The following is a 24153-nucleotide window of genomic DNA, read 5'->3' on the forward strand; positions in this document are numbered from 1 at the left end:
TGGGCTTGCCGGCAGAGGAGGCCTGAGGTGGTGGAGAGAAAGGATTCAGTCCCTGAAACTGTACATAATGACACTATGTCACATTTTCTGTAGAAACAAGGTGAGAGAGGGTGGAACAGACATTCATGTTTGCTTCTATTTGTATTAAATAGATTATGGAGGGAATAAAAGGATTTGGGGGCTTCCCAGGTGGCGCTAATGGTAAAGAACCCACCTGCCAAGGCAGGTTAGATGTAAGAGACACAGGTTCGATCCCTGGGTCCAGAAGATCCCCTGGAGGAGGGCACAGTAGCTCACTCCAGCATTCTTGCCTGGAGAATCCCGTGGACAGAGGAGCCTGGCAGGCTGCAGTCCATGGGGTCACACAGAGTTGGACACAACTGAAGCGACTTAGCACACACACACACATGAAATATTTTATTAAGTAAAAGGTGGGTGAAGATGGGACAAGGTAGATGGAGGAGAGGAGTGGTATTGAGGTTTTTTCTTTAACTTTTTTATTGAAAAATATTTTAGAACTCTCTTATGATTCAAAAATTATATTAAACATTTTTATGAGGCTCTGGGATGGGGATCAATGGCCAGACTGAGTGATGTAAACTTCGATTGTGAAGACTTTGGAAGAAGAGGAGCAGGTCAACTTGAAAACCTCTCCCTCTTAATGGGAGAGGTATTGTCTTTGCTGACGGGTCACATCATGTGGAGTGAAGGGTGGTGTCCTCCTTTGCCAAGACGCTGCAGTGGCTTCTAAGACGACCCTGTCCAGATTGGTTAGCCGTGGCTGGAACCTTAACTGCTGTTCTGTGTGGTTACTTTGCCCATCTCTGGGTGTGTGCAGTACTTTGCACCCACCTACTCAAGAGTCAGCGTGTATGATGGTCATGTATGAAAAGGCACAGGGGATTTAGATCCGAAAGATCCAGGGTTATGTCTTAGTCTTGCATCTCACTATTTAACCATAGTAAGGCAACTTGCTCTTACTGCTCTGTGGCTCCTTCATCTACAGTGAGGGGATGAGACTAATCAATAACTTACCCAGGTCACAACACTGTCGAGTGTGGGATACACTTGGAAGCACTAGGTGAACCATGAGGCAGTAAATAGTGCTGGTTTTAAAAAACCCTGCCTGTTAGTTAATACACGTGCTTTGTTGCCTTGAAAAGCCCTTCGTAAGCAGAGAGGAAAGACTGCATCTTCTGCCTGGGTGTTTATGAGTGGCTGTTTCTCCAGGGTGCTTCAAAGGGAACCTCAGACACAGCCCGAGACATGAGTAGGCCATGACATATTTCTCTTGGCCCATAGTTGGTCACTTGATCATCTTGAAACTAGTGACTTCTATGCCCTCCACAGAAACATTCTTCAGTTTATTAGTTACTATAAATTACTTGTGCACTGGCCTTCAATGCCATGACATCATTGAACTCTTAGAATTGTGCTAGGTTCTCTGAGAAGAGGGTGGGATATGAGGCTCTGGCTCTCAAGGGGTTTACCTCCCAGGAAGGGACTGGGGAAGGGCACCTTGCAGCTGGGTCATGAGGATGGGAAAGATTATAGGAGAATGTCATCGTAATGGCCATCTACTTTGTTCTACTTGGAGAAGGAAATGGCAACCTACTCCAGTATTCTTGCCTGGGAAGTCAAATGGACAGAGGAGTCCATGGGGTCATAGAGTTGGGCAAGACTGAAGTGACTAAGCTCTAGACCAGCACTTTGTTCAAATAATTTCATTGACATTGTTGCATTCGGTACAATTCCTGAAGGAAACGTATGATCTCTAGTTTCCAGGGGAGAAAGCTGAGACTCAGGTTAAGAAAGGTGATTCTCACCAAGGGGATGCTGGATCCCAAACCCATGCTCTTTCTCTTTCCATGAAACCGTATATGCTTATAGCCCTTCCAGGATACCCCACCCTCTAGTCCTTTTAAATCTGTCTCCTTGTGGCACCAGGTTCCCGGGCTGCCACAGCCCACCACCAGACAGATCCTCAGCACCCAAAGCCCCACAGCGATGCTGTTCTTTCCCACCACAGGGCTTTTCCAGAGCTCTTCCTTCTGCTGTGAGTGCTTCTCCTGCTTCCCCACCCCACCCCTCATTGCATGACTGATTCTCACCATTCAGGTCTTTGCATAACTGTCTCCTCCTCACAGAGCACGTTTGTAACTATGTTCCCTGTAAATATGCTTTTCCCCCCATGGCGCTTGTCCCATTTGATAATTATAAATTTATGCATTTGCTTGCTTATTGTCTGTAAGGTGCCTAAGGGCAGCGGCCACGTCAGGTTTTCTTCACTGATGTGTACCCAGCACCTGGTGTAGAGCGTAGAGTGAGTGTGGGGGTCTCAGTTTACACACTTGGGGTGCAGGAAACATTACATTTTCAACACAAGCTTTTATTTCAAGTCCTCATCCCGTGGGGTTGGCAGGACTCACTGACCGCCTCCTCCTGGCCCCCACCTTGGGGTGTGGGGGAACCTCCTTCTTTGCTGATGGGGGAAGGCAAAGAGTAGCTCCTCTGCCTCCCTCCTCGCCCCCAGCTCCTGGCCTAGACACTTCAGGTCTTGCCAACCTTTTCTTTTTCTTCCTCTTCAAACTTTCCTAGGTTTCCCAAGACTTTGGCTCTGAATGAACAAAAGGCAGAAAGGCTCGCTGGCTTTCTGTGTCACCCATTTCCCCCAAATAATGAAATCTAAAGCAGGCTGGTTGTCTGGGAAAGGAGAACGAAAGGACCTAGACTCATGTCAAAACAGCACCCCAGCGCAAATGCCTCCGCACCTCTGGAGCTGAAAGGTGGACTCCGTAGGGTGAGAGCCCTGGGAGGGGTTTGTTTCAAAGCTGGGTCAGGTTTACTGAGGGGCACATGGACTACTACAGGATAAACCCCTGCAGAGTAACAATCAGTTCAATTCAGTTCAGTCGCTCAGTTGTGTCCAACTCTTTGCAACCCCACGAATCGCAGCACGCCAGGCCTCTTATAGTATAAAATGTCTGATCTTTGTCAACATGGGCCAGTACTAAAAATTTTATTTACAAATGAATTTTAAATGTGAGATATCACAAAGGTGCCACCTTTGGTAGAATAATATATATATCCTTTGAAGAATAAAAAGCAACATAATTTTTATCTTGGTTTTTCTCAAATGGTCAAGAGACTACTTTTACATTACAGCATTTCTGTGCAATGACTAGGGCTTCTCTCTCTCTGTCTCTCTGTCTCTGTCTCATAATTGATCTGATTGGGACTTCCCTGGTGATCCAGGAGTTAAGAACTCACCTGCCGAACACATTTATCATGCACCCATTCTGTGCCAAGCATTGAACTGGCATATATAGCATCTCTTAACTCCAGAGTCTGGTCTTTTTATCAAAGCCATGTTGCTTCTCTAGTAAAAAAAAGGTCTTGTTCACCATGAGGCTGGGGTTTCCCTGGTGGCTGAGGCGGTAAAGAATCTGCCTGCAATGCAGGAGAGCTGGTTTCGATCCCTGGGTTGGGAAGATCCCCTGAAAGGAATGGTTACCCACTTCAATATTCTTGCCTGGAGAATTCCATGGACAGAGGAGCCTGGCACACACACACACACACAACACACACACACACACACACACACACACACCGAGGCCAGTCAACAGCGTTCAGCACACACACACACAGAGGCCAGTCAACAGCGTTCAGCACACACACACACACACACACACACACACACACTAGGAGGCCAGTCAACAGCGTTCAGCACACACACACACACACACACACACACACACTCTGAGGCCAGTCAACAGCGTTCAACACACACACACACACACACACACACACACACACACTCTGAGGCCAGTCAACAGCATTCAGCACTGGGTGGTCTGTTCTGGGGAGCAAGGAGGAGATGCTATTGGCAAGAGGGAATTCCAGGCCAGTCTCAGTGACAGCGTGGAGCAACCTGAACCTACACTTCACTGTCTTCCAGAAACTTCATCCTGCCAAGTTAGGGTTATAAATGCAAAGATTGGTCCACTGGCCAAGGAGTGTCAGAACCTGCCTGGTGGAGGTGGATTTTGCGTCACATCTTTGTCTTCTCTGAGCTGGTGTGGTTGGTAGCTTCAGTTTGGCTGCAAGACACATTGCCCTTTGAGATGTCAGCCAGTTTTCACTCATTCCATGTGTGTACATTTCATCATCTTTCAAACTGCAAGTTCCCTGAGGGCTTTTGTGTCTCTGGTTTGTAGTAGTGTTGAGGCTAGTTTAATGTTTATCGAACCCTATGTGTCAGGTACTGGTCTAAGAGCTTCACACAGAGGAGTTCATGTCATCCTCTTAACAACCCTGTTCTTTTTCTTTTTAACTTAAAAAAAAAATGTTTTCGGCTGTGCTGAGTCTTCGTTGGTGCACAGGCTTTTCTCTAGTTTGCAGTGCGTGGGGGCCATTCTCTAGCTGCCGCGTGCAGGCTTCTCTTGTTGCAGAGCACGGGCTCTACGGTGCTCAGGCTTCACTAGCTGCAGCATGTGGGCTCAGGAGTTGTGGCTCTTGGGCTCCAGAGCACAGGCTCAGGAGTTGTGGCGCACGGGCTTTGTTGCTCCATGGCCTGTGGGATCTTCCTGTGCCAGGGATCAAACCTGTCTCTCCTGCACTGGCAGGCAGATTCTTTACCACTGAGCCACCAGGGAAGCCCATCAATCCTGTTCTAATTGCCGTTTTGCAGATGAGAAATCAGGCCCATAGAGGGTAAATAACTTGCTCCAGGTCATGCAATTACCAGTGACTGGTCTCCGAACTGGCACTGCTTGATCCTTCCCCTGTATGGCTTCTGGTAGCAAAGATGCGGTCTCCTTAAAAAACTCGTCTCAGAAGTGAGTGGTATATTTCAGTCTGTTCTCCGGGCATGGAAGGTTTATTTATTTATTTGTGTATTTTTGCTATATAAACTTGTATATTTTTACAAAATATGTTTTATATACAAAATTATTGTATACAAATTTGTTTTGTATGCAAAATAAATCTGTATATTTGTATATAAATTTATGTATATATTTATTTATAAATATAAAAAATGTATTTGTTTGTCTCCACTGGGTCTTTAACAGCTATGGAAAAGCACCAAGGTGTGGTGGTGAGGGCAGGGGGCACTGTAGTGCATGGGGATAAACATTAAACATGGAGCCACAGGCCCTTGGGTTCAATTCCTGGCCATGCTGGTTAGGAGCCTTTGACCTTAGGCAAGTCAGTCACATTTCATGAGCCTCACTTTTCTCAACTGTCAAATGGATTAAGATGCTCTACCTTAGAGGGCTGTTGTGAGCGCATGAGAATATGAATATTAAAGTGGTTTGTACCTAAATTTAGGGTGATGAAATGATCATGGTTGCTACCTTTACCTTTTTTTTGGGTGGTTGTTGTTGGCTGCGCTGTGGGGGCCCGCAGGGTCTCATTTCCCTGACTAGGGACTGAACCTGGGCCACAGCAATGAAAGCCCAGAATCTTAACCACTGTGCCAACCAGGAATGCCCACTATCTTAAAAAAATTTTTTTTATTAAAAAAAAGTTGGTCTGAAACAGCTGGGGCCATCGGCATTTCTCTCTCCACCCCAGAAGGAGCGATGAGCATAGGTGTCCAAAGACCCTCTAAGGAGAGATTTCACTCCATCTCACTCCCCAGGGGATAGAAGAAAGGGCTTGCAAGAGACCAAAGCTTCTGACTGGGGGCAGAGTGGGGAACTCCCCAACTGGGAAGAGGATGGGAGTCTGAGGGCCCTAGGAAGACGAGACCTGTGCTCAGTGCTAATCCCTTGGGAGGGTGGAGCCTCAGAGGGACGAGTTGTGCAGTGCCCTTAAGGCATCAATATCCAGGGACCAGGTTGGCAAGACCCTCCCCAAGCTGTCTCAGTATTAAAGTACTGCCATCTGACTTTACAGGCTAGAAAATGGAGCCTGAGGCCCCAGACAGAACCAGGTGTCAGAGGGTCCTGGGAAATGTTCCCAAGGTGGGGGACTCCCAGGTTCCTTTGTACCTCTGAGCAAGGGTAGGCTCCACCAAAGCACACAAGGTAGAGACTTGGAACCGAGTTACCTGACTCAGAGCGATAAGGGACTGGGTCATGTATTAGCATGCTGGGGCTGCCCCAACAGTTTCATGAACAAAATGGCTTAAACAACAGAAGTCTGTTGTCTCACAGCTCTGGAGGCTGAAAGTCTGAGATCAAGACACCAGCAGGGCTGTGTTCCCTCTGAAGGCCCAAGGGAAGGATCTGTTCCCAGCTTCTGGTCATTCCTGGGCTGGTGGCAGCTCAGCTCCAAACTTCACACGGCATTCTCCCGAGTGTGTGTGTGTCCACATTTCACCTTTTTATAAGGACACCATTCAATACTCTGGTCACCTGATCCCCAGAGCTGACGCATTGGAAAAAAACCTGGTGCTGGGAAAGATTGAAGGCAGGAGAAGGGTGTGGTATAGGATGAGATGGTTGAATAGCATCACTGACTCGATGGACATGAGTTTGAGCAGGCTCCGGGAGACAGTGAAGTACAGGGAAGCCTGACGTGCTGCAGTCCACATGGTCACAGAGTCAGACACGACTCAGCAACGGAACAACAACTTTCGTATTAGAAAAGGAGCCCACCCTCTCCCAGTATAACTTCATTTCCAAATAAGGTCATCTTTTACTCCTTGGAAGGAAAGTTATGACCAACCTAGATAGCATATTCAAAAGCAGAGACATTACTTTGCCAACAAAGGTCTGTCTAGTCAAGGCTATGGTTTTCCAGTAGTCATGTATGGATGTGAGGGTTGGACTGTGAAGAAAGCTGAGCACCGAAGAATTGATGCTTTTGAACTGTGGTGTTGGAGAAGACTCTTGAGAATCCCTTGGACTGCAAGGAGATCCAACCAGTCCATTCTAAAGGAGATCAGTCTTAGGTGTTCATTGGAAGGACTGATGCTGAGGCTGAAACTCCAATACTTTGGCCACCTCATGCGAAGAGTTGACTCATTGGAAAAGACTCTGATGCTGGGAGGGATTGGGGGCAAGAGGAGAAGGGGATGACAGAGGATGAGATGGTTGAATGCCATCACCAACTCGATGGACATGAGTTTGAGTAAACTCTGGGAGTTGGTGATGGACAGGGAAGCCTGGTGTGCTGCGATTCATGGGGTCACAAAGAGTTGGACACAACTGAGCTACTGAACTGAACTGAACTGGAGGTACTGGGGATTAAGATTTCAACCTATGAATTGGTGGCGCGCGCGCGCGCGTGTGTGTGTGTGTGTGTGTGTGTGTGAGATGGGTGGGGGAGGGTGCACAATTCAACCTGTAACAGATGGGTCTCACACCCTGAGTTTCGGGGCACAGTTCACACACTCTACTTAAACCCAGCTGCCTCTAATATGGGCGTCTTGGTTCGCTCTCTCCACACCCTATGAGCCTGGAAGGTTGACCACCTCTCCTTTGCTGAAAGAGGTTGGGAGCAGTAACAGGCGGTGGCCGGGACATACACTGAAGATGCTCTGTCAGCAGCCTACTTCCCAGCTGCGACCATGGCAGGGTCACAGCCTCCCTGACTCTCAGCTGTGATGAGGCCAAGAGGAGGATGGAGAGGGCCCAGACTGGACAAAGTGCTCAGCTGATTCTAGCTGCCTTCCCCTCTCCTTGCTGTCGCCTCTGAATGTAGAAAATCTTCCTTCAGGTTGAGTGAGACCCAGCTGAGGGCAGGGCTGTGTGGGTGTGTCAGTCGCTCAGTTGTGTCCCACTCTTTTGCGACCCCATGGACTGTAGCCCACCAGGTTCCTCTGTCCATGGGATTCTCCAGGCAAGAATACTGGAGTGGATAGTCATTCCCTTCTCCAGGGGATCTTCCCCACCAGGGATTGAACCCGGGTCACCTGCATTGCAGGTAGATTCTTTACCATCTGAGTCAGAGGGCAGGGCTGGGAGAGGGTAAATTACGAATCCAAGGTCACAGGGTTAAACCTCTTCTCCCACCCTGAGCCCATCATGCCCAGTACCCTGTACCCCACCTGTGATGTTGGTTTCCCTCTCCTGGGTCTGGCCAGTGCCACTCTCCCCTGCCCATCAGCTCCATCCTGGGTTCTCTTTGCCACATCCTCCTAAGTTCTCCTAAGGATTCAGGGATGTGTCTTCATCAGCTGTAAAGTGAGGGGCAGTTAGGGACTTGGCAATGTGCTAAGTGCCATTTCATCCAGACCCCAGAGGGTCAAATTGGGATCCAGTGTCGCCTTCCAGAGACTTTGCCCTTGGGAAAGGAGAAGTGACTACTTCAGGGAGTGGTAGAGGGGGAGGTTGAGGAAACTGAGCCAGAGAATCTTAGAGCTGGAGGGAACTTTGGAACACCCTGATTCCAGGCCCCTCTGGCTACGATGGAGAAACCAAGGCCCAGGGAGGGGAGGTAATTGCCAAGGTCAAATGTTGGGCGGTGCCCGGCAGGCATCTGGGGCCATGTCGGACCGAAGGGACAGGTGGTGGGAGCTCCCCCAGGTCTGGGAGCCCAGTTCTGACGGTCGGAGGGGCTGGCGTCTGAGGAGGGGTCGCCTCCAGAACTCTTGCGGGGAGGGGAGGCTAAAAGCAAGGTTGAGGCGTGAATCTGGGGATTGTGGGAGTGGAGGGCGGCGCACCCGCCCGGGGCAACGCGTGGGGCACGGGAGAAGGGGCTGGTGGAAAGGTGGGGTCCTGCGGGGGCCGGCGCGTGGGAGCCGGGCTGGCCGGGGCGGGGTGAGTCACCGCCCGCCCGCTCCCATTGTGCGGCCCAGCGGCGGCGGCGGAGCTGCGGAGCCAAGCGGGAGGAGGTGGAGCCGCGGGCTGCGGGCTCCGGCGCCTGCGTCCGCCCGACTCCCCGCGGCCGCGGGCGCCCCCCGGCCGTCCAACCCTGCGTGGCGACAGGCCCCGAAGCCCGCGCCAGAGGGAGATGGGGCGCGGCGGCCGGCCCAGGCCTCGCACTCTCCGGAGCCCCGAGGTACCGCAGGGCGGGGCGGGGCGCGGCGCGCCCGGCCCGGGGGCGTCCCGGGTGCGGCGGGGCCTGGATGGGCGCTGGGGAGGCCGGGGGGATCCGGCTCCGGAGAGAGGGAGGGGGCGGCGGCGTGAGACTCCTGACCCCGCCCTCCTTCCCCAGGGCTCCCCATTAGGTTCGCGCAGCGCCCCCTTCTTCTCACCTGGGTCACGGGTCCCTCAGTGAGTCCGAGCCTCCCAAGCTGCTTCTCCGGACATGGCCAACGGAGTGATCCCGCCACCCGGGGGCGCCTCCCCCCTACCCCAGGTGACTGACGCTTGCGGGGGTGGGAGAAGAGGAGAGGAGGGGGAGGGACCGCAGGAGGAGGTGGGGGTGTCCTCTGGTCGATTCTGGGACCACCCCACTCCGGATCCAGGGATGGAGCTGGGCAGGGATATGGAGAAGGAGGGAGGGTCTTTTGGTATTTTTCTGATCTGTTGACCCCTCTGGTCCCAAGCCCTGAGAGCCTGGGAGGTTGACCCCAGTCTGGGCCTCAGGGAGTAGAAGATGGGGTCTACTGGTCTCCCCCACCTCCTCCTGGGGCTTGGAGTTGGGGTAGATGTGTCAAGTTCATGGGTCGAGGGTCCTTAGGAGAGGCTGCTGGGTCTGCAGGTCCGGGTGCCCTTGGAGGAGCCACCTCTGAGTCCAGACATGGAGGAGGACGATGACTTGGGCAAGACCTTGGCTGTGAGCAGGTTTGGGGACCTCATCAGCAAGCCCCCGGCCTGGGACCCTGAGAAGCCCAGCCGCAGCTACAGCGAGCGGGACTTTGAGTGTGGGTAGCCCGGGGACCCCTAGTGTGGCCGCCTTCACCGCCATCACCTTCATTTGCCACCATCACCGTGCTCACCACTGGCTGGGTCACCCAGGGCCATCTTATGCTGGACGCTGTGCTGGGCCACCACGCCGTGTTAAGTCATCCTGCCTCACTCACCCATCACCTGTCTGCCTGCCAGGGGAGCTGGGCCCCAGACCGAGGGGAGATGTAGGGAGATGGGCCCGAGGCCGCTCTTGGTGACCTTCATCTTCCTCAAGGCTCTGTCCTTTCTCTGGCCCTGCCCTTTCCTCTAGGCCACCTCTCCTCCCCTCCTTGTCTCAGCTGACTCCACCTTTACTTTCTTTGCTGTATCCTGGCCTCTCATACCCCCATCTTCCCCTCTCCATCACTCCATCCCCCACTCTACCAGGCCTTACCCATGATAGGCTGTGGATACAGGTGTTGGGGGGAGCCTGACTCTGGAGAAAGGACCAGGGTGCCCTTCTTTGCGGCCTTGAGCTAGAATAATAAGGTGTGTGCCCCTAGGGTGGTGAGGGGCCCTCTTCTGTTGTGGGGGCCCCAACCGGCTCTCCTGCACCCCCAGTTCACCGACACACATCCCACCACACCCACCACCCGCTCTCGGCGCGCCTGCCTCCACCCCACAAGCTGCGGCGACTGCCCCCCACCTCTGCTCGGCAGACCAGGAGGAAGAGGAAGAAAGAGAAAACCTCTGCTCCCCCCTCTGAGGGGACCCCTCCCATCCAGGAGGAGGGGGGAGCCGGAGTGGATGAGGAGGAGGAGGAAGAGGAAGAAGAGGGGGAATCTGAGGCTGAACCTGCGGAGCCCCCACCCCCAGGGTCCCCACCGAAAGCAAAGGTAGGGACCCCCGAAATGGGGCTGGCTGCTCAGGGAGGGGCGCAGAGAGGAGGGGAGGCTTGGCAGTGGGGGGTTGGGGCTGAGTTGGGGCACGGACCCAGGGCACACGCGGTTTATCCACAGTTCTCCATTGGAAGTGACGAGGATGACAGTCCTGGCCTCTCCGGGAGGGCTGCCTTCACCAAGCCCCTGCCCTTGGTGGGCCCAAGCTCGGACAAGAGCCCCCAGCACTCCGTCAGGTACTGGCCTCTGGCCCAGTCCAGCGCAGGTCCCAGGCTCCTTCCTGAACCCCCGAGAAGAAGCTGGGAGGAGACGAGAGAAGAGGGCAGAGGAAGCAGGCAGGGCGTGCCCCTTCTCTGCACGAAGGACCAGTAGGAGAGGACGAGAGGGTTGACAGGGACAGTCTTCCAGGAGAGAGAGGGTGTCTAGGTGGAGAGGAGAATGGGACAAAGAGGACCTGGGGACCGGCATGATGGACTCAGGAAGGTGGAGATAAGCTTTTTCTCTGCCCAAGAGAAGCCTGTGTTTAGTCCCCGGGGGGGAAATCCAGCCCAGTCCCAAGCTGGGGGAGGGCAGGGGAACCCCCTCACCTGGCCCATCACTGTCGAGCTTCCCTGACAAGTTCAAGGCTGCCGTGTTGCCTCCTCAGCTCTCCTAGTCCCCGGGCCCGCATCTCCCGAGTCACCGGAGAGAAGGGCCGACCGTGGAGCCCGTCGGCCAGCTATGACCTGAGGGAGCGGCTGTGCCCAGGCAGTGCCCTGGGCGGCCCAGGCGGCCCGGAGCAGCAGGTGCCCACTGACGAGGCGGAGGCCCAGATGCTGGGCTCTGCAGACCTGGATGATATGAAGAGTGAGTGACACCCACTCCCAGGGGTGCCCAGCCTGTGAGAGACCTTGGAGAAGCTCAGTGCACTCCCCTACCCAGGGCTGAGCCCCCTCTGCGGTATCCCTGCCTGCTGGAATGTGGCCAGTGACAGGGAGCTCACTACCTCACCAGACTATGCCTCGGGTGCCAGAGCTGAGATTTCCCCTGGCGACACCTCTACCCTTCCGTCCTGGTTGTGTCCTCTGAGTCACCCCTGGAATGAGGCAGCCCCCACATGACATTTAGAGACATCCTTTTACCCCCTCTCCCGAGGCTCCTCTCCTTGGGGAAAACTCTTGTTAACCCCCCCACCCCGAACCAGACCCCTGAGGCTGGGCCACTCATCTTGGCCCTCCCACTCCCTGTGTCGGGCCCCCTTGCTCCCACCATACCACCCTCGACTGGGCCTGGCTGTGATCTCGGCACATTCCTTCCATCTTATCAGTGCCCTGGTTTCTGTGCCACCTGTCATCACCCATGGGGCGCTGTGCCCAGGCCAGGGGCATCACCGACCCCTCCCTCCTCCCCCTTGGAACCACAGTGTGTTGGGGTGGGGGGAGGAGTTGGAGGGAGGGCTTTGAGCTCAATACGTCATGGAAAGTTGCCAGGGCCTGAGGACAGGGACGGGAACAATCCGATGGCAGCGCAGGAGCAGCGCGGCAGCGGGATGGGGGGGCCAGGGGAGCGCGTGTTTACACACCCAGCGTGGGGGCTGGAAGCAGCAGGAAGCAGGCTTGGGGACCTGGGGAGTCGGGGTCGGGAGGCCGGCCACTTGCAGCTCTGGTTGGACCAAGACCACCGCTGTCCAAGCTCCTATCTCTCTGGAGAGCCAGGGCTCTGGGAAGGAGCAGGGGCTGCAGTCTCGGCCATCTAGGGGATGACGAGCCCACTGGAGGAGATCACAGAGCCCAAGGGGGCATCGAGCCCTGGGCCCGGGGGCGCTGAGGGCCAGGTCCCTGGGAGGGCTCCAGCCCCCAGCCCTCGAGACTCGCTGACCTCAGAGGACTTAGAGATGTTTGTGCTGGACTTTGAGGACTATGACCTGTGGGAATCCATCAGGGGCCAGCTGAGCCCGATGGCGGGGGGACTAGCTTGTGAGTAACTGGGCTGCTGGCCTTGTCCCAGCTCTGGGCCTGGAAGGGGTGCGTGGGGAGAGAGGGATGGAAGCTCTGCTTGCGTGTACGCACGTGGGGGACATGGGTGCCAGGGGGCACAGGCAAAGGCTGAGAGTGCAGAGCCTGGGGACGTACTGTGGGTCCTGGTTCTACAGATTGAGAGGCAGTGGCCATGGCCTGGGTTGGGTGGGGGTCCGCCTTTTCCCTGTGGCTTAGGCAGCATCCCCTGTGTGACTTTGGACTAGTCCTGTCCCCTTTCTGGGCCTCAGTCTCCTCATGTATGAAATGTGGCCCCCCACCCTGGAAAATGTGGTTTTGTTGGCGTAGCCCCTGGGTGACTGTGGTGCTCCCCCCCAAAGTAGACTGGCCATGACCCCGGGGGGCCCTGAGCTGGTGCCCTGGGACGGCTGAGCCCACCTTCTCCGCAGGTCACCGGCTGGAGGACAACCCTGGCGTGCGGCGGCACCTGGTCAAGAAGCCATCTCGGACACAGAGTGGGAGGGGCAGCGCCAGTGGCCTGGCCCCCGTCCTGCGCAGGAAGAAGAAGCAGCAGCAGCTGGACCGGCGGCCCCATGAGGTACCAGACCCTGCAGGGATGGGCCTTTCGGTTCCTCTCGCCTCTCTTCCCACCTTCTCCCTCCCTCCCTGCCTGCCTGGCCCATCACCCACATCCCCAGGACAGCCGGGCCCACTTGCGGCCCCCCAGGCCCTCACCCTGGGCACCTCACCCTGGACACCTCACCCCAGGTGTTTGTGGAGCTGAACGAGCTGATGCTGGATCGCAGCCAGGAGCCCCACTGGCGGGAGACGGCCCGCTGGATCAAGTTTGAGGAGGATGTGGAGGAAGAGACGGAGCGCTGGGGGAAGCCCCACGTGGCCTCGCTCTCCTTCCGAAGCCTGCTGGAACTCAGGAGGACCATAGCCCACGGTAGGAGCGCTGCAGAGCTCGTCCGGTGCCAGGCTGCCCAGCTCCTGGGATGATGCCCTGGGGCCAGGCAAGGCCTGGCTGCCCCTCGGGAATGTGGGGTCTGCACAGCCGTACTCTGAGGGGCGGGGCTGTGCCTGGGGACCTGGCTCTATACCTGCGGCACGGTAGGTATCTGTCCAGGCAGTAAGCCGACAGATGACCTCTCTCTGGGCAAGGAGGGGCCGTGCCCTCACCCCGTGCTCTCTTTTTCCATCCCTTTCGGGCTGGGCTGTGGCCATGTGGAACTGTGTATCTGCCTGGGCATATGGGATGCTATGCTCACCCAGCATACTTGCCTGCCCCTGGGGGAGCAAGGCCACTGTTGGGGGGTGGTGTTTCTATGTCTAATGGGAATGAGATCCCTTCCCCGTCTGTTCCCCCAGGGGCTGCCCTTCTTGACCTGGAGCAGACCACTCTGCCAGGCATCGCGCACCTCGTGGTGGAGACTATGATTGTGTCTGACCAGATCCGGCCGGAGGACAGGGCCAGTGTCCTTCGCACTCTGCTGCTGAAACACAGGTGCCAGGCTGGAGCGCCAGGGAGGGGGGATGGCCTTCAGGTTCAGCTGCCTTCCAGGAACACAGACTCTCTCGAGTGGCTGTTTCCAGTCTGCTTGAATACCTTAAGCGACGGAGAGCTCATTCCTTCACCCATTAGAAAGTATCAACTATTAGAAAGTTCCTTCTTACACTGAGGTAGAGGGAATGGAAGCCCCGACCCTCCATATGTCATTTTCCCATGACCTCAGGCCACCAAGGACCTCTCCTGCTCACCTGCCTGCCCCCTCTGTTCTCTCTCCAGCCATCCCAATGATGACAAGGACAGTGGCTTCTTTCCCCGAAATGCGTCCAGCTCCAGTGTGAACTCGGTCCTAGGGAATCACCACCCAACCCCCAGCCACGGCCCTGACGGTGCAGTGCCCACCATGGCTGATGACCTGGGGGAGCCAGCCCCACTCTGGCCTCACGACCCTGAGGCCAAGGAGGTCAGTTGCTTTGCTCTGACCTGGGCTGGGGGACAGCAAGGCTTTCATTGAGTGGATCAGGAAGGTTGGATGCTTGGTGCCAAGCTAGGCATGGAGAAACAGGAGGTTTAAGTGGGATCATGGGGCAGGGCCAGGGGAGCCAGTTAAATAAGATAAAGCTGCGGTGGTGGTGGGGCTTGGAGGAGGGGTCCAGATCCTGGGCTGGTCCCCTCCTGCTGTGGGGCACATCACCAGGAGCCCCCACCTTGGCTGGGTTGGGGGCAGTGAGGGGAGAAAGCAAGGCCCAGATCCAGGGGTTGGAGGCAGAGTCCAGGCCTGGAGCAAGGGATGGGAGGGCCTGCCACGGCCTCCGGTCTGGGTCCCAGCCCTATTCCAGTTCTGCGTCCTCAGAAGCCCCTGCACATGCCTGGGGGAGATGGTCACCGGGGGAAAAGCCTGAAGCTGCTGGAGAAGATCCCTGAAGATGCTGAGGCTACTGTTGTGCTCGTGGGTAAGGAGGGCTGGGCACTGGGGATAGGGGTTACGGGGCGTGGATGCCTCCACTGCAGTCTGCTTGTCTTGACTTTGGCCAGACCCTCAATCTGCCCCTTCTCTTCCTCTCAGCCCATCTTGCCCCAGCCTTTTCTTCCCTAATCCTCTGTCTGCTTCCTGTTCAGTTTTCTGCTATCTTGGCCTGCTGCTAGTCCATCTAGCACCTTTGTGAGAATCAGACAAAGGCACCTCTTCCTTAATACCCTTGATTTCCACCTGTTGGTAAATTATAATAAATATACAAACATAGGGCTTCTTTAGATTGGGGTTCCTTTATGCAGTATGCAACCTGCTCAACTGGTACATGATGGCCCCAAATATCCCCCGCAGGGCCTGCCTTGACTGTTCCCCTTTGCCCAGCACCCTGCGCCTTGCTCTCCCTCCAGGCTGTGTGCCTTTCTTGGAGCAGCCAGCGGCCGCCTTTGTGCGCCTGAACGAGGCCGTACTCTTGGAGTCTGTGCTTGAGGTCCCCGTGCCAGTTCGCTTCCTCTTCGTGATGCTGGGGCCAAGCCACACCAGCACCGACTATCATGAGCTTGGGCGCTCCATTGCCACCCTCATGTCTGACAAGGTGGGTCTTGTTCCCCGGAGCCCTGTTTGTTCCCCATCCCTTTCACTGCCCCCCAGTGGTACCCACGGATGCAGGGGTGCTATGCGTCCCCTGGATGGAGGCAGTACTCTGGAGTGGTGGTGGCAGCTGTGAGGTAAGACAGAAAAGGGAGCCTTGGGCCGGGGGACAGGGAGGTGGATGCAGGAGAGAAGCCCAGACTCCGAAGCTTTGGATGTGATAGGAGGCTTGAAAGGGAGGCAGGATTCTCCAGGGCTTGGACAGGAGGGCCCTCTAGCCAGGGATGGTGTTCAAAATACTTACTGACCAGCAGGCTGTGGGCACTCTCCAATCAAAATGGAGGTTGGATTGTTAAGGCCATGCTGGGCATCACTGTTGAATTGTGGAAAAGTCTGGAGACTCTCCCAGGAGGATAGAGAACGCTCCCCAGGGTGAGGGGTGGTGTTCAGGGCCGTGGCTCCCTGCCAGAAGGGACCTGGGTCAGAGCTCTGACCAGCATCCTGGACCTGTGTGTGTGGCTGAACATCCCCTTTGCCTCTGGCTCTGTGATGGCCCAACACCTCCTCCCTGAAGGCCCCCCTCCCTGGGCCGTGGGCTCAGCCCCTGCCTCTCCTGCCTCCAGCTATTCCACGAGGCTGCCTACCAGGCGGACGACCGGCAGGACCTCCTGAGCGCCATCAGCGAGTTCCTGGATGGCAGCATCGTGATTCCCCCGTCCGAGGTGGAAGGCCGAGACCTGCTGCGCTCCGTGGCTGCCTTCCAGCGCGAGCTGCTCAGAAAGCGCCGGGAGCGTGAGCAGACCAAAGCCGAGCTGACCACCCAGGGTGGCTACGTGGCCCCCGGGAAAGGTCTGACCCTATGGGGCCCGGGGCCCCCTGCACGCATGTCTCCCTGGCCCCGTCTAACTCCTGAGTCCTGCACTCCGGCTTCCAATCCCTGACCCACGTCTCTGCCCTGGGACCTGGGCTGGGAAGGATGCAGCCCAGGGCCTGCTCCCAGCACGAGGTTCCAGCAGCCCCTGTGTTCCCCCAGAACTGTCGATGGAACTGGGGAGCTCTGAGGCCGCCCCTGATGATGACCCCCTGCTACGGACTGGCTCGGTGTTTGGGGGGCTTGTCCGGGACGTGAAGCGCCGGTACCCGCACTACCCCAGTGACCTGCGGGACGCCCTGCACTCCCAGTGTGTGGCCGCCGTGCTCTTCATCTACTTCGCTGCCCTCAGCCCCGCCATCACCTTCGGGGGGCTGCTAGGTGAGGGGCAGGAGGAGAGGTGAGGGGACTCAGTGTCACCTGCAGCGTTCCTGGGCCAGGGGTTCCCGTGGTCACTTCCGGGATGCCTGTAATGTGAGAGGGAGTGGGGCATCTGGTGACCACCTGGGGGGCTGGTGCTGATGGTGGTGAGGGGGCACTGCTCTGTATTTCCTGGGTCCTCAGGTTAGGGGCGGGCTTCCCTGGTGGCTCAGATGGTAAAGAATCCGCCTGCAGTGGGGGAGACCTGGGTTCGATCCCTGGGTTAGGAAGATTCCCCTGGAGGAGAGCATGGCAGCCCACTTTAGTATTCTTGCCTGGAAAAATCCCCATGGACAGAGGAGGCTGGCGGGCTACAGTTCATGCGGTTGCAAAGAGTCAGGCATGACTGAGCGACTCAGCATAACACAGGACAGGTTAGGGGAAACTAGATGAGAAAGGGGGGCCAGGTGGAAGGAGCCGGGCAACAGCTATCCCACTGACCCTCGCTCTCTCCAGGGGAGAAGACAGAGGGGCTGATGGGTGTGTCTGAGCTGATCGTGTCCACGGCTGTGCTTGGCGTCCTCTTTTCTCTGCTGGGGGCCCAGCCGCTGCTCGTGGTCGGCTTCTCGGGGCCACTGCTCGTCTTTGAAGAAGCCTTCTTCAAGGTGACTGCCACCCAGTCCCTCCCCAGGGGTCACCCGCTCTGCCTTGTCCCCCTGGCCCAGGTGATGGGCCTCGGGGGTGGCCCCCTCCACTCCCTCGGGGCTCACCTGTCCCCCCTGTCCCGTGGGGCCCTGATGGTCAGGGCAGATGGCTGTGGGTAAGTGCCTCTCTCTGCTGATCTCTAGTTCTGCCGGGCCCAGGACTTGGAGTATCTCACGGGCCGTGTGTGGGTTGGCCTCTGGCTGGTGGTCTTTGTCCTCGCCCTAGTGGCCGCGGAAGGCAGCTTCCTGGTCCGCTACATCTCACCTTTCACCCAGGAGATCTTCGCCTTCCTCATCTCGCTCATTTTCATCTATGAGACCTTCCACAAGCTCTACAAGGTGGCAGCCCCCAGAGGTCTTGGGGGTGGGTTTATGTGGGGGCTGGGCAGCGCCCTGGATGGGGTGTGGAGTACCAGAGGGGGAGGGGACAAGGAGGAAGGCTGTGGGCGTTGGCAGGGTGAGGATGCTCTCAGCCAGATTTGAGCTGAAGCGCGGGAGTCAAAGCCAGAGGTTTAAAGTCTGGGATTTGCCTGCACCGGTATGGGAAGAAAGGGGGGCCCTGTAGTGCTTCTGGGCTGGGGGTCCTTGGGTCACTGTGTGTAGAGGAGTGGCTTGGGTGTGTGTGTGAGATGGAGCTGGATGTCCTGTGTTATGTTGCCTGGTCAGGTGTGGGAGGGGAGGGGCCCGCCCTCTCTCTCACAGGTGTGTACTGATGCTGTGAAGTCAGGCTCACCTACCCAGGTGAGCACTGGGGCAACCTTGTAACCCACCCAGGTGTTCACGGAGCACCCACTGCTGCCATTCTACCCCCCTGAGGGAGCCCTGGAGGCGGAGCTGGACCTGAATGCGAGTGCCCTGCCCCCCACCGAGGGGCCGCCAGGCCCCAGGAACCAGCCCAACACGGCTCTGCTGTCCCTCATCCTCATGCTGGGGACCTTCCTCATCGCCTTCTTCCTGCGCAAGTTCAGAAACAGCCGCTTCCTGGGTGGCAAGGTGTGTGGTTGGCAGGAGTAGGGCCTGTAGGGTCCCTGTGGGCGTCCCTCCATTCCTGCTGGCATCATCGGGCTCTGCTCTGGAGAGGAGGGGCTCCTCCCTTCTCCTGGTCATGGGAGAACCCAGCCAAGTCCATGCAGCCCTCCGCCCCTGTCTGAAGCCCTCAAAGTGTGACCAGGAGAGGAATGCCCTCCTGGGCTGGCTGGGCACCTGTGGGGTTTAAAGGGACAGGTCAGTGGACTTCTGGCTCCTGCTCAGGCTTCCCTGATAGCTCAGCTGGTAAAAAATCCGCCTCCAGTGCAGGAGACCTGAGTTTGATCCCTGGGTTGGGAGGATCCTCTGGAGAAGGGAATGGCAACCCACTCCAGTATTCTTACCTGGAGAATCCCATGGACAGAGGAGCCTGCTGGGCTACAGTCCATGGGGTCTCAAAGAGTCAGACATGACAGAGTGAATAATGCTGCTACTACTGCAGGCTCAAGAAGGGTCTGGGCAATAAGCCCCCATGTCAGTCTCCTGACCCTCCTCTTATCCCCCTCTGGCTCCCTTCCCCTGACTGGTCCTTCTCAAGGCTCGCCGCATCATCGGGGACTTTGGCATCCCCATTTCCATTCTGGTGATGGTCCTGGTGGATTACTCCATCACAGACACCTACACACAGGTGAGTGAGCCCCGATGCCGTCTGGCAAGACCCCAAGGCCTTGAGAGGCTGGCCATAACAGGTCCCCACTGTCCCAGCAGCCAGTCAGGGCTGGAACCCAGCTTTCCTAGTGGAGTGGCTACATGCTGGTGCCACACAGGGGTGGGCGGGTGCGCGGTTTCAGAAGCAGCCATGTGGACCAGCTGTGGAGGCCAGCAGGGGGTCTGGGGCTGTCTGCGGACCCCTAGTCAAGACTCTTGGAGGAACTGGTGTGGGATTAGGGGCAGAAAGACAGGTGCCCCCAGAGCAGGTCTACTGACAGCTCCTCTGTGGCTCACGGAGAAGGTGGATCATTTCCTCATTCACTGCCAGACCCTTGGAGGGACAATGACTTTGGAGGGTTACAGAACTAATTTTCCCCAAAGCTGTTCACACCCCAATTCCCTGGAGCCCTGGTGCTGGGGACACAGAGCCGGGCGGGAACAGCTGCCCCGTGGAGTCGCTGGCATCCCCGAACCCGGTCTTCCTTCTGGCCGTGCAGAAGCTGACGGTGCCCACGGGGCTCTCAGTGACCTCCCCCAGCAAGCGCACGTGGTTCATCCCGCCTCTGGGCAGTGCGCGTCCTTTCCCGCCCTGGATGATGGTGGCAGCCGCTGTGCCTGCACTCCTGGTCCTCATCCTGATCTTCATGGAGACACAGATCACTGCGTGAGGGGACGGGGTGGGCCCCAGGTGGAGGAGGTTGGGGAGGAGTGGGGTTGGGGGACTGGCAGCCCCCGGGGGGTCCCTGGACCCAGGCACGGTGTCCCCGAGGTGCTCTGAGAGGATATCTGTCTGTCACCACCACCGCTTGCAGGGTGGCACTTGACAGTCCTCAGAACACCCTGGCAGCAGCATGCTCTCTCAGTTTGCGATCCTCACACGTGTCTCATTTTGGTTAAACCACAATGACGTGGTGAGAGCTGGCATCTGGCTTTTGTGGTATTTGAATATCCACAGTATTGGGAATTTGCCTCAAACTTGCTTAAATGTGAGAACTTCAGTTTGAGAGCTTGGGAGAGAAAGCTGGCAGGTCCTGGCGGACAGCCTCTGCTCTGCATGTCCTCCGTCCACTTCTGGTCCCCGCTGGGTGTGCCCACCTGCCCCTCACTCCTGCTCTCCCCCAGGCTCATCGTTAGCCAGAAGGCGCGGAGGCTGCTCAAAGGCTCTGGCTTCCACCTGGACCTGCTTCTGATCGGCTCCCTGGGTGGGCTCTGTGGCTTGTTTGGGTTGCCCTGGCTCACGGCTGCCACTGTCCGCTCGGTGACCCACGTGAATGCGCTGACCGTTATGCGCACTGCCATTGCGCCCGGTGACAAGCCCCAGATCCAGGAAGTTCGGGAGCAGCGGGTCACTGGAGTGCTCATCGCCAGCCTTGTAGGTGAGAGCGCCCACCTTGTAAAGCTCCGGCCCCCACCCCACAGACTTGTCGTCTGGAACCTAAAATCCTTTCTCCAGCCCTGACTTGACCCAGATCTCTTCTGAGTTTCCAAACACATCATGAATAGCCCCAGCTCTGACCACAGACCTGTTCCTTGACTCCACGTGCCTTTTTCCTTGGTTCTCTGTCCTTGGTTCTCTGTCCGGCTCCATCTTCTCTTGATCACAGTGACTGCACAGGCTCATCTGTCCCCACAGGGGCTGTTGGAGGGGTCCTGTGGGTGTCTGTCTCCTCCTCCAGGCTTGTCCATCATCATGGGGGTGTTTATCTCCTTCTCCAGGTCTGTCCATTGTCATGGGGGCTGTGCTACGTCGGATCCCACTGGCCGTGCTCTTTGGGATTTTCCTGTACATGGGGGTCACATCGCTGTCTGGTATCCAGCTGTCCCAGCGTCTATTGCTCATCCTCATGCCGGCAAAACACCATCCCGAACAGCCCTACGTGACCAAGGTAGGGCTGGGAAGCATGGAGATGGGGAGACGGGGTGATGGGGGGACTCCGAGGGACCCAGTGCTGGAGATGGACTTGATGACTCTGGAGGATAAGTTGGGACCTGCGGAGCTGAGTCCCTGAGGATGTGGTGAGACCCGACACCTGTTCCCCAGGTGAAGACCTGGCGGATGCACCTCTTTACGTGCATTCAGCTGGGCTGCATCGCACTGCTCTGGGTGGTCAAGTCCACGGCGGCCTCACTCGCCTTTCCCTTCGTGCTGCTGCTCACAGTGCCTCTGAGGCGTTGCCTTCTGCCCCGGCTCTTCCAGGACAGGGAGCTGCAGGCGGTAAGGGATGGTGCTTGGGTTGGTCTTAGGGGGCCTGGGCCCTGGATTCACGGAGGCCTGGCTCCCAGTCTCTTCTGTTGTGTGACTGATCTTCTGAAATCTCAACGGGGCTCCTGGGTTTCTGGTAGCTCAGCTGGTAAAGAATCTGCCTGCAATGCAGGAGACCCCAGTTGGATTCCTGGGTTGGGAAGGTCCCCTGGAGAAGGGATAGGCTACTCACTCCAGTATTCTTGGGCTTCCCTGGTGGCTCAGTTTGTTAAAAATCCACCTGCAATGCGGGAGACCTGGGTTCAATCCTTGGGCTGGGAAGATCCCCTGGAGGAGGGCATGGCAACCCATTGCCGTATTCTTGCCTGATAATCCCCATGGACAGAGGAGCCTGGCAGGCTATAGTCCATGGGGTTGGAAAAAGTCGGACACAACTGAGCGACTAAGCACAGCACAATGGGGCTATTAACAGAGTCTCCCTTATGAAATTGTGGTGATGATTAAACACAAGTTCAGGTAAAGCAACGAGAAGGGTGTGGTTTGGTGTGAAGGAAGCAGAGGCTGTTGGAGACAATTGTGCAGGTTGTGTCCTGAACAAAAGCACACAGCTGAGGGACGGATGGGGTGGGTGGCATTGAAATCCATCCTGAGCCCTGCTTCGGTCGGCTGGAGCAGGAGTCCTCACTCCCCAGGATCTAATGCCTGATGATCTGATGTGGAACTGATGTAATAATAATAATAGAAATACTGTGCACAATAAACGCAATGTGCTTGAGTCACCCCGAAACCATCTCTACCCACCACCGCCATCCTTTCCACGGAAAACCTGTCTTCCGTGAAACTGGTCCAGGCTGGGATCCTCTGAGCTAGAGGAAGGGACATCTTTTTGAAAACTGTCCATTCATACATGGTGTACAAAGGCACCCCAGGAGCTCGGAGTACCAGGAAGTTTTTCTGCGTGGTAGCTGCTATTGTCATCATTATTATTAGAAGGTGTCACTAGAGGGTGACCTGAAGCTTTTGGCCAGAGGGAGGTGCTTCAACCTTGGGCCATGGTCCCTGTAGACAGTGAGGGTGGAAAGGTCTGGGGGCAGTGAGGGCTGCCAGCCAGAGGAGGAACTGATGAATAGGAGGCGGCAAGCCCACTTCCCCTGCCTTTCCCAACTCTTCACTACCTTCTACAGCTGGACTCTGAAGATGCTGAACCAAACTTTGATGAAGATGGCCAGGACGAGTACAACGAACTTCATATGCCCGTGTGATCCTCCACCATGGCGCTGCTGGGAGACCCTGACACTTTAGTGATCAACACCTGGGCCCCAGTCAGAGCCCAACCCCAGGGCCAGCTGGCTCCTCATGACCCAGAGACGTGCCTGGAACCACTACTGTTGCCTCGGCCAGAAGGACCCCCCTGACTCTACCCCAGGCGCTGACCTCGTCTCACCCAGGTCCTTTCACAGACCAGACCGGCACAGGCTTTGAGCTCATTATAACCACACTCCTTGTCTTGTGTCTGCTTCACTTTCTTGGTTCCCTCTCTGGTTTCTCGGGTCATACTTACCATCTGGAAATTGGAAGAATTCTGTTTTCAGGGTCATCAAAATCAGACAGTTTTGAGGCAAGGACAGAATTCTTGGGGGAAAGGGAGAGAATGGAGACCACAGAAGGTCAGAGATGGGCCTTATCACCCACCCCCAACCTCACCCCCCCACTCCTCTGAAGTACAGTTCAGCTGCTGGAGGCTCAAGGTCTGGCTTAAGGTCATTTGCCATTAATGCAGCCCCAGTTTAGAAGGGGAGGGAGAGAGAGGGGAGAGAGAGCAGGTTGCTCTGCTTTAGCCACAAGGGAAACCAGAGCGTCTCAATGACTGTGGAGCTACTGAGGGGAATGGAAAATGTTTATTTTCTTTTCGTCATCCTTGACATTCCGAAGAGCAGGGACAGTAGCTGCCCAGTCCCCTAGACGCCAGGGTGGAGCTGGATTTGGGGTCCCTGGACCATTTTAGATTCTCCAGGCTTAAAGGAGAGGCAGTTCTGGGACTCCTGAGGCCACTCCTTGTGCAACAGTCTTTGTTAGGCCAGAAATAACCTGGGAGGCCTTGAGGAGGGTGCAAACTGGGAGCCCGTTGCGTCACAGTTACTAGGCAACCAGCAGCGTGGTTCAGCCGCTAGTCCCTGTGTTGCCCTCTGGTGGCCGCTCTCTTGCACTGCAGGCCCTGTCCGGTCTGCGCCCGGGAAGCACTGCCACCTGGTGGACCCGCTGTGGTCAAAGATCCCATTCAAGTACATTTAGTTCCTCCTAGGGAAACAACTCCTAGGGCTTCCCTGGTGGCTCAGTGGTAAAGAACCCACCTGCAATGCAGGAGACCTGGCTTTGATTCCTGGGTTGGGAAGATCCCCTGGAGGAGGGCAGAGCAACCCTCTCCAGTATTTTTGCTTGGAGAATCCCCATGGACAGAGGAGCCTGGCGAGCTGTAGTCCATGGGGTCGCAAAGAGTCGGACACGACTTAGCAACTAAGCCTAGCATAGGGAGGCAAGAGGGTGGGGCAAAGAGGTGTCATGGACTCCCGTGAGCACCCGAGCTGGAGTGCCTCGACCCTACCTTCACCACTTCCTCAGGGGCTGGCCCAACTTCTTCCTTGTTCTTTCCCCATTTTCCTCCCAGATGTTCAGGCCAACAGCTAGAGC

At 56.5% G+C, this 24153-nt stretch overlaps 1 protein-coding gene and 1 long non-coding RNA gene across 4 annotated transcripts; one reads left to right on the plus strand and one right to left on the minus strand.

The window, feature by feature from the left end:
* Positions 1-396: 396 nt before the first annotated feature.
* Positions 397-9221, minus strand: LOC132659334 (uncharacterized). Its single transcript, XR_009599649.1, has 2 exons — positions 9149-9221; positions 397-8128 (listed from the first exon to the last, which is right to left on the minus strand). It is a non-coding gene; the product is annotated as an uncharacterized LOC132659334 (long non-coding RNA).
* Positions 8766-22986, plus strand: SLC4A3 (solute carrier family 4 member 3). Of its 3 annotated transcripts, XM_027965233.3 has the most exons (23): positions 8766-8952; positions 9109-9252; positions 9598-9760; positions 10347-10621; positions 10745-10860; positions 11271-11470; positions 13029-13177; positions 13348-13528; positions 13951-14086; positions 14369-14552; positions 14943-15042; positions 15470-15654; positions 16274-16499; positions 16684-16902; positions 17398-17546; positions 17730-17924; positions 18360-18578; positions 19150-19239; positions 19760-19926; positions 20385-20638; positions 20979-21148; positions 21304-21477; positions 22650-22986. In XM_027965233.3, the coding sequence occupies exons 2-23, from the start codon at positions 9202-9204 to the stop codon at positions 22725-22727; spliced, it is 3681 nt and encodes a 1226-aa protein (XP_027821034.2). In that variant the 5' UTR covers positions 8766-8952; positions 9109-9201; the 3' UTR covers positions 22728-22986. The 3 variants fall into 3 exon arrangements, with proteins under 3 accessions (XP_027821034.2, XP_042100230.1, XP_042100231.1); XM_042244296.2 differs by lacking the exon at positions 21304-21477; XM_042244297.2 differs by lacking the exons at positions 8766-8952; positions 9109-9252; positions 9598-9760; ... (1 more) ...; positions 10745-10860; positions 11271-11470 and adding an exon at positions 12180-12579.
* Positions 22987-24153: the final 1167 nt, after the last annotated feature.

This window comes from Ovis aries, chromosome 2 (genome assembly GCF_016772045.2).
Source record: "Ovis aries strain OAR_USU_Benz2616 breed Rambouillet chromosome 2, ARS-UI_Ramb_v3.0, whole genome shotgun sequence".
Taxonomy (NCBI): domain Eukaryota; kingdom Metazoa; phylum Chordata; class Mammalia; order Artiodactyla; family Bovidae; genus Ovis; species Ovis aries.

What these genes read in the sequence shown, in the direction of transcription:
- SLC4A3 (XM_027965233.3), top strand. Translation starts at nt 9,202, where the DNA reads ATGGCCAACGGAGTGATCCCGCCACCCGGGGGCGCCTCCCCCCTACCC. An exon ending in ACTCTGCTGCTGAAACACAG is followed by an intron (nt 14,087 to 14,368) that starts GTGCCAGGCTGG and finishes TTCTCTCTCCAG; the next exon opens with CCATCCCAATGATGACAAGG. An exon ending in GCTCATCGCCAGCCTTGTAG is followed by an intron (nt 20,639 to 20,978) that starts GTGAGAGCGCCC and finishes CTCCTTCTCCAG; the next exon opens with GTCTGTCCATTGTCATGGGG.